The 9,906-nt window shown below is 37.3% G+C and overlaps 1 protein-coding gene across 1 annotated transcript; it reads right to left on the reverse strand.

The window, feature by feature from the left end:
- Positions 1-3,714: 3,714 nt before the first annotated feature.
- LOC131239110 (vacuolar protein sorting-associated protein 32 homolog 1-like) lies at positions 3,715-4,080 on the reverse strand. Its single transcript, XM_058236667.1, has 2 exons — positions 3,956-4,080; positions 3,715-3,870 (listed from the first exon to the last, which is right to left on the reverse strand). The coding sequence occupies exons 1-2, from the start codon at positions 4,043-4,045 to the stop codon at positions 3,715-3,717; spliced, it is 246 nt and encodes an 81-aa protein (XP_058092650.1). The 5' UTR covers positions 4,046-4,080.
- Between the last annotated feature and the right edge of the window lie 5,826 nt (positions 4,081-9,906).

A 9,906-nucleotide genomic window follows, 5' to 3' on the forward strand; every position in this document is an offset into this window, starting at 1 on the left:
CACAATTCTCCGCTTATTCTTTAGTAATTCATATGCCTCAAACAGATTTAGCAAACCATATTATCTGTGATTTTTTACCTTCATTACAGTTTCTTTCCTTCCACAAATCAAATCCCTTGAAGAAAGACCTTGAAGAAGTACCTAATACATACATTAAAAAAAAAAAAATTTTAAATCAATGTACAAATAAGCCCAATTCAAATTAATGAAAGCCAAAATAAAAATAAAAAGTCAACGAACTGTCAACCTGAAACATATTCGAACAGCCTTGGGTCAGCTTTGATGGGAATAAGGCCCAACCTAGCTATTGGCTAGGACTTCATCTTGGACCACGATGTGTTGTCTAAACCAACCATTCAATGCAACAAAAAACAACTGAGCCAACCATCTCAAAAGATGGTTATAAACAAAAAGGAAAAGTCATGTGCTATACAACTGCTTTTCTCTGTAAACATCAGCAGGTTCGTTCCCAAGTACGTGCTATACAACTGCTTTTCTCTGCACATATTGAATACAATTAGTAAGATTTACACTTTAGAAAAGGACAATGAGAACCTAATTACCCTATCATTCAACTCGACTTGGCAAGATTTTGAGCTGCGTCTCTTCAAAACTCGTTGGAGATTAACTCTTTAAAAAAACTTGCTGGAGATCCTGTCTTGATCCGGACTCAACAAGACTAGAAACATGAAAAGAGTTCTCGCAGGAATCCAGTTCTAAGTTAAATCTTCAATTACACTACATCAATTAAGTTTACTAACAAGTAAACAGGCACTTCACCTTTACTATGTGTGCTTTCCAACAAAGCAAAATGGGACGAGATGTCAATTGACCTTTCAACCAATCATGAAAAACAATTTCCCTGGATCCTTTCACAACCACACCTTGTCTTGGCAAAAACTTGAATCATGGATGAAAGGTTCACATTCTTATATCAATGACATGGATAATTTATATAAACCAAGATCACTGAAATATAAATACTCTTAACTAAAATGAGATGAACTAATTTTAATTTACATTGCAGGTGGATTGTTAATGACAACAATGATGGATATGCATGGCAACATCACATTTGCTGATTGAAATGGAACAATTCAGTCAAACCCATTTCTTAAAAATGTTTCTCTTAGCATTAGGAAGAAAGGGGATCCGTAAAACCAGATCAGGCCGGTTGGTAGTAAGATAGAAAAGCTCGATCACATTTGCTGATCTCACTTAGCACCTAAGGTTGGGAACTGACCTGGATCTTCAATGGAAGAAAACTAATTCTTCTGTCTCAGAAATTGCACAGAACTGTATAATCATGAAGAACATAAAAACATCCTATACTCTAGGATGCACAGATGGACTTTGTCAACATGTACCATGAGGACCCCTTAAGAAACTGCCACCGCTAATTATGCACAAACCACAATGAGGCTGTGTTTTGATGTACTCCAAATCACTGGTTATTCATATATTTTGGCAACAAGAACAGCCATCAACTCGCCAAGCATTTCAGATGGAGTAAGAAACCAGAATCACATTATATGGGATATGGTGTCTCTACCTTCTCTGCACAAAATAATATCCAAAGTGTTTCATCCTACCCAAAACAGAAAGGTATTAATATTGCAGAAAAGCATCCCATCCCACCTTTCTAAGAATATCCAAAATCCAAGTACAGTTATACCCAATTGCGAAGTTCAGGAACAACCAAAAATGTTGGCTTCTCATTCTTATATCACTATTCTTTCCAAAAAATTGTATAAAGCTGTAACAAACACCCCAAGTACGTAATGTGCTTATTATAACATACACCCCAACCACCCATTTCCCAATAACTGGCATTGATACCGCAGAAGCTACAATCATACCCACATTCAGATTTATTTAATTTTTTTCCTTTTTCTTTTTTGCCTTTAATACCCTCTAGGCAGTTTAATTTTAGGCAGATGTGCCATTTCTGAGTGCCAGTGTATCATCCATCACACCCTGCCAAAGTATCAAATCATATACAGTAGCATGGGGCCCACATAAACTTGCCCCTAATTTTATTTGTCCTGAAAGTTGCGGTTGCTGATTTACTTTCTAAATCTGTTTTCAAGAATCCACCACTTGTGCAATTATTCATAGTAAAGTAATTCATCAACAAAACAGAAATACATAAATGCAAAAACTGTGATGATGCACTCATTCCATCCAAATGGAGCAAGTGATAATCCACACTATAAATCCAATGAATCTCAGTGTGGACGGAAGATGCCCTCTGATAGAGAGGTTCCTGATCTTTCGATCAATGTCCCTGGAGTAAACAGTTAAGGAAAAAAAATACAGCAATAATCTGTAAAAATGCCAAAGAGTGGATGGTTAGGAACTTCCACTTGGTTCAGGTTCCAATAAAATGAGAACTTGTGAGATTGTTGACAAATTACAAATGCAAATCAGATTTTATCCTAGATATGAAATCACCATTTTCTGTTCCCCTTTTATTCTTCCAGGTGTGGGGATTGATTGGAGATCGACTGAAGCACCTAGAGAGATGGGGAATTGACCATCAAATATGGTACTTCTTGCTTCTAATTTTATTTCAACCCTTGGGCTACTTTAGTACACAAGCTGCATCCATGTTATACCAGTGCCTTATCCATGCCATATCTAGTGAAAATAGAACCTGAATTTCGAAATCCACTCAGGCACTTGTATTAAGCTTTTACAATTCAAGCAATGAGAATATTAGGAAGCTAATAAGCATGTAAGTAATGAGTGTACATAGAATGGAAAACTAAACCAACGGCTACACTATGTTCACAAAACACTAGCTTTAAAAAAACCTCCACTTTAACATAGAGAGTTCTATTAAAACATGAAAATGACAGCTTTAAAAGAAGACTCCGAAAGAGTACCTGAATGACAGCAACACCACCAGAGAGTTTTGCTATTCTTTCGTTAAGCTTCTCTTTCATAATCCTGTTCAGCATCCTGCAAAAACCCAAAATATATATGCCACTAAGGATGCCATTTGAGGTAGTATTCATCTTGCATTATTACCAGCTACTCCATTGCCTACATATTTGATAATACCCTGTGTGTATCTCCATCGCACTCCTAAAGCACAATAATCCAAATGATTCAAGTCTACAAAGAGTAGATTATGCATTTTTACAGAAACAAAGAAGTAATTGAGCATGAACCTGTATAATGTCAGCTGGAACATAAGTTTCTGTCCGTATAATCACAAGACAGTTTAATAGGCCAACATGTATGCCATCATAGTACTAAGTGAATACTAATTTCACTTAAGACATAGGTTTCCCACACCGCTCCCAAATCCATATCGAAACATGTCAAATGCAATTCTTCTCATGCATAGAAGAATAAATGTAACATGTTTATTAATGGATCAAAAATGTGGAAGGCAAGGAGATAAAAGCAATGGAAGGGTCAAAGGGAAGAAAAATATAAGACAATCATCCATCCTCCCAACTTGCAGAAGTTCAAAGTAAAACATGCAGAATAAGAAGGTTAGGTAAATGCAATTCTCCTCAAAACACAATTTATTGGTCATGCAAACTTTCTTAGGGAAAACAAAAACATGATTCACAAAGATAACCCAATCAAAGATAATGCTTAGAAAACATCATGTAACACCAAAAATATTAATGCCATGTGAATTTGTAAATTTAAACTATAAGAAACATTCCTTAAAGTGAAGCAGGCAGAGATGTATACTTATAAAAAGTTTCCATCCAAAAGGCATTTCCTGTTGGAAGACAACCCAGAAAGAGAAAAAAACAATGTCAAAATTTCCACATGATGGAAGCAATCAGTAAGATGTTCCTCCAACTCAGCTCCCTCCAATTCCTCGAGCTCTGCCTCCAGTTCATTCTAACATGGTGAAAAGATTATATTCAGAATCTCCAGCTAGAAAAAGTAAATGGACAAATGAAGATTTATGCGAGGATGAACGTACTTCATCAAAATCAGCTGCTGTGCCAATAGGAGTAGACAGTGCTTCCTGAATCTGTTTCATGTTCTCAGTCTGCTCGTTGATCTCATCCATTGTCTTGTCCACATCATCAATGTTTCTGTAAAATAAAACACCATTATGGAATTATTGAAACCAGTTTTGCAATAAACAAGTAGAGTGAAAATTTTCATTTAAAACTAAGAATGGGAATTCACATGTGTGCAAAGTGCTGTCATCTCAAAACACCATCAGGCCATAAGAAAGTGATTTCAAATGCAATGGGGAAATGGTTGAAGAATCCTAGACTGGATGTTCGTGTATCACAATTTTGCATTGGAAGAGGAGAAATTTTTCACTAGAACTAGGTATCATTGTGGTATTTCCTGTGCAATTTTTGTAAAATATGGTATTAAGATCCAAGCTAATACAAAGCTCACATCCTCCACAAGTGTTCCATTGTGGCAAAACCATTGCCCAATCCATATGATTTTGTCCATGAACAATACGGTTGTATCATCCACGTCACCGGATAAGGGTGATATGGCCCATTTCTATTGGTGACATAAACAGCCCACCAAAACCAATTTTCAATCGTCCACATTTTGATATAAAGACTTGATAAAATTATAATCATTGTTCTCTTTGTTTAGTAAAAGAATATAACTAACATGATTATTATTTTTTTTTCAGGTATGGACATTGGATTTTTCAAATATCTAGCTCATTGCCAAGCATTCAAACTTCAAAATGGCCGTTTGAATAAAATCAGTCTGAAAAAATGAGTGACTAGGATATTACATGGATGAGAAATTTGTACACAAGTGTGGGGTGTGCTGCTGGTGCCGCTACAAGGTTACACACATGTCAAAACACATGTTTTTTTTAGATGTTTATATGTAATTCCAACCTAGAAAAAGACGTGAGCTCCATGCATGGTTTTTTTTTATTTTTTCAAATTGAATAGATTTTTGGGGTCCTGTTATCATGGTGAGGCGATGTGGATTGGCAGGTTAGATGCCATACAAACAGGAGGGTGGGCCCAACAGAAAGCTAGTTGCAGGATATTCTCATCCACAACAGCTGTAAAGGAAGTGGCCTCAAAGAAGAAAAGGGAGGTGGAATTTGATTAGACTAGTGAGTTATAGTAAGAAACAGAGTCACCATCAAGAGAAACACTGACAAGAAGAAAATTGAATGGAGAGGTGCAGCAAATCAGACAGGTGCATCAAAGATGATAAGGGTTTTCAAAAGTTGTTATTGAAGACTGTTGTATTCTTCAAGTTTGTTGCAACAATTTTATCATATACACATCCACTTGTTTATACAAATAAAGCAATATTTTCTTCTACAACTCTAATTCATAACTCAAATGCCCATAGTCAAAACATCCATCTGCCAACATCATCTGCCTGAACTGAGAGAACTGGATTTCATAAAAAACTGCCAGATGATGTGGATAGAGCATGATATTTTAGATCGCATATATCTAATGCTTCATGAATTCATATTATGAAACTAAAGTCTATAGGATTTTTTGTCATTATTCATATTATGAAATATATTTTCAATTTCATTATATATCATTGTAGGTGTGCCAGCATATCAGGTTTTCCAAGGTTCCAATGTCCAGCACCTGGTGTCTGTATCCAACACGGACACACATGTCCATGTCCAAGTTACATACAAATTTTCACGAATGCAATATAAGGCTTGAAAGAAAGCATTCACCCAAAAATTCATTCTGGATATCGACGGACAGTTGGAACAGAAAGCATTCTGTTAATGTAGAGGCCACTGCTTAAGGTTAATGTCTTTTAACCAAAAGAAGGAAAATGTACTACATCAATAGCATCAATCTCTATCTAGAAAGGAAGGAGAAAATGAATCTGGGTGTGCTAAAAAATATTTGAATAAAAAGGAGAGATGTTTCGAGGAAAGTAGCTGGAAAACTCTAAATGCTATCAGTGCCGTTTGTCAAGCAACTTACGAACAATTCAACAACAAACTAATTTAGGAATAATGAGCAAGAGAAAAGTAATTACCAAGAAGAGAAATTATATGACTCATACAAACTAGTGGAAGCAAAGTAATCATCAAAAAGATACATGCACATAGCTGGATCTAATAGTCTAGCACCCGTAAAAATCATATACCCATGATTCAAGTAATCATAATCACTACAATTGCGGTGAAAGCTATGACATGTTTAAGATAAAATACAATAACAACTACAATAGCATTAAATGAATCGATAAAAAATAGCTGAATCAAATGGTAGTAGTAAATGTTAGAACGAAGCATATATCTTTTTTTTCTGAAAGTGCTTGCAATGGCGCCTCTCAATCTAGCAACAAAGAGGGAAACCAGTAGTCCCAGATGCACCGAGACAAGTCAATGATGGAACTCCAATCGAGATGATGAAGGGTCCTCTGAGGTTTTCTGAGGTGATGAATCTGATAGAGGGAGAGGGAGCACGACACAGGGAGAGGGAGATGGAGCAAGAAACGGCGAGAGATGGAGCACGAGATTGGGGAACAGAGATTGAGAGAGAGAGAGAGAGAGAGAGAGAGAGAGAGAGAGAGAGAGAGAGAGAGATTGGGGAACGAATAGAGAGAGGGAGGAAGATGAGAGAGCTGGAGCAAGATCGGGAGAGAGATAGGGTTAGGGAACGGAGCGCGCGCGCGCGAGAGAGAGAGAGAGAGATTCAGATATTTGGGGTTTTTTTGGGTGGGCCTCTTTTTGAGAGCGCGCCCAAATTTTGGGGTTTTTTTTGGTAGGACTCTGTGGGCCCCACCATGATGCGTGTCAAACATCTACCCCATCAGTCAGATGCATCATCACATGATGGGCCCAGGGATTAAAAATCAAACCAATCTATAACTTTTGTGGGCCACACCACATACAAAAGTTGAGAGGGGTTACTCTTCATTAAAACATTCATAATTATTTTTTGGGCCCACAGAGATGTGGTCCACAAATCCAGCCCATCCATTATGTGTATGCCACTTGGATGAGGGGTCATACCAAGTTTCAAACGCATCCAAATTTCAGTTGGGCCCCACTAAGTGCTTTTATATGTTTTAGGCATGTCTTCACATGATTTTAGATGGTATGGCCCACCGGAGTTCCATATATGGCTGATTTTTGGGATATCCCATAATTTAAAGGGGACCAATCAAATGCATGGTGTTGATGTTTGACACACGTCATGGAGGGGCCCACATAACTTGACCTCATGGGGACGGCATGGATTAAACACATACATCATGGTGTGGTCCACCTGAGATTTATATCCCGAAAAATGGATGAACAATGTGGATTGATCCCAAATTTTCAATAAATCCAAAACTCAAGTGGACCATGCCACACAAAACAGTGTGGAATAATGATTTCCACCGTTGATACCTTCCTTGGGCCCATAGTAATGTTTATTTGACATCCAACATGTTCATAATATCACGAAGATATGAATGAAGAGAAAACACAAAAATATATGAATTATTATAGGCCAACTATGATGAAAGTGTAAAATCCACTCCGTCTATCATTTTCTCTGAATCATGATAGAATGAGATCTAAAAAATTAGATAGATCCATTGTTAAAGAAATGGAGAGCAGATACCATCATTTGTACCAAAGTAGCCCATGGGTGCAAGATCTAAGTCGTACATCAGGTGAGTCCCACCGTGTACATCTCTGATTCCAGCTTACTACTCAAGTGGATCACATATTTATCTTCCCCGACCTTCAAACAGCCGCCCCAAACATATTAGCTATAGAACCATGCATCACCCATATGCCCCTAGTTTCTTGAATTGCAGTTTTTTTTTTTTTTTTTCTTTTCTATTGGAAGGTATAATCTCAACAAATGATTCAAGAAGACTTCAACGACCTTGAAGCAGAGACTAGAAAGTCAGATCTTTTGGATCCTCAATGATCTTCACTAGAGTTTGCAAGAATGAAGCCAAATCAACACCATATATAACACGATGATCTGCAATAACATTCACCTGCAAGCATTCACAGTTTTGCCCAGGTGAGTTTGTGGAAGGCTCAAGACCGGAGGTTCCAGGCTTCCAAATAACTCACCAAGCCGAATGTTTCTCACTTGCACATCTGACTTTTCACACCAATCTGCCCATCCTTGGTAGCAACTACAGTTGGTTGGGATGCTCCAATGGCCATAATTGCACCCTGCAAAACAGTCCATTACAAATTTGGCAGTCAGACTCTCATTTGTGTATTTGAGAGTCCCCTTGTTTTTTTTTTCTTTTTCTTTTCTCAAAGTGGGATTGTGTATTTGATTTACGTGGTGCAGCATCCAGGGAACTTCCTGAAGACACAAGAGTCAGGAAATTCAATTTTCACCCATGGCATAGAATCACAAGGGTTCCCTGCACTTGTTAAAATTAAATGACACTAGCAATGCCACCGGTCCTTGGGCCAAGACATGACCCTAACTGCTTATTGAGTGGACTGCTACTAAATTAGTTTAGTGGGTGTTTACACAAAACTATGCTGACTAATGAAGAAAGTTCATGATGCAACCAAATGCACCATTACCCAAAAACAAACACCAATTGGATTATCCTAAATATCCATATTATGGGCTGAAAATGGATATTTAAAAACAAAAATCACCACCACATATAACAAATAAGAAGAAAATCAACTCTGATATGGTCAGGATTGTTTGATTAGGGTAACTTATGTAGCTATTCCACAATGAGACCCACCAAAATAAAAGGTTGAAATTACAGGGGAAATTAAATCATTTCCCATACACAATATAAGGATAAAAGAAAACATGAACTCTGTTGTAAGTGACTAACTAGTGCATATACCAAGTCATACTCATCCAAGTGACTAACTAGTGCATTTCTGATCACCCTTTGTGAAAAACTACAATCATGCGGATTTTCTGTACTCTGAAAAACTACAATCATGTGGATTTTCTATATTTGTTAAGAGGAGTTTCTTCAAGGCATATACCAAGTACTCAAGGTATCGGTCGGCCTAGTTTCTCATCTTTGTTATGCTCTCTCTATGAGGTTTTCTTGCGTTATTTTCAACTGTTCCGAGCCCGTGCCAACCAAAATCATAATGTTAAACAAACCCGGCCCTAGTGTGGGGCCCACCTTGAAGATGTGTTCTATCTACATCGTCCATTCATTTTACTAGTCCATTCTAGGACATGGTTCCAAAAATTGAACAGATCTAAATATCAGGTGGGGCTCCTAGACTTGGTAACTGGTGTTGAACATCTACCCCATCAGTCAGATGTACCATTCCATGATGGGCATGAGGCTTAAAAATCACTCTAATCCGTGACTTTTTGGGCCACACCACATACAAAAGTTGAGAGGGGTTACCCACCATTAAAATATTCATAATCATTTGCTGGGCCCATCGAGATGTGGTTCACAAATCTAGACCATCCATTTTGTGTGTCCCACTTGGATGAGGGGTCAGACCAAGTTTCATATGTATCAAAATTTCAGGTGGGCCCCACCAAGTGCTTTTATATGTTTGAGCCATTTCTTCACATGATTTTAGATGGTATGACCCACTTAAGTTTTGTATATGGCAGATTTTTGGCATATCCCATAATTTAAAGAGGTCCCATCAAATGCACGGTGTTGATGATCGAGATGCCATAAAAAAAAAAAGACTTTTACCTACGAACTATTTCGTAGGTAAAGGTTTAATTTATGTTTTTTAGAAAAGTTTTTACCTACGACAATTTCCGTAGGCAAAAGTCTCAACGTTTGAAATTTAAATTAAATATTATATTTTTACCTACGAAATATTTTGTAGGGAAGAGACTAATAAATGTTTTTTACCTACGAACAATTTCGTAGGTAAAGGTCGAATTTTAAGTTAGAGATTAGATTTTTACCTACGAACCATTGTGTAGGTAAAAGCCTCATACACGTTTTTTAGCTACGAAATAT

Source organism: Magnolia sinica, chromosome 3 (assembly GCF_029962835.1).
Source record: "Magnolia sinica isolate HGM2019 chromosome 3, MsV1, whole genome shotgun sequence".
NCBI classification, from domain to species: domain Eukaryota; kingdom Viridiplantae; phylum Streptophyta; class Magnoliopsida; order Magnoliales; family Magnoliaceae; genus Magnolia; species Magnolia sinica.

Coding starts and splice junctions, on each gene's coding strand:
- LOC131239110 (XM_058236667.1), bottom strand. CDS start 4,045: ATGGATGAGATCAACGAGCAGACTGAGAACATGAAACAGATTCAGGAA. Junction 3,871..3,955: donor CAGCAGCTGATTTTGATGAA/GTACGTTCATCC, acceptor TCACCATGTTAG/AATGAACTGGAGGCAGAGCT.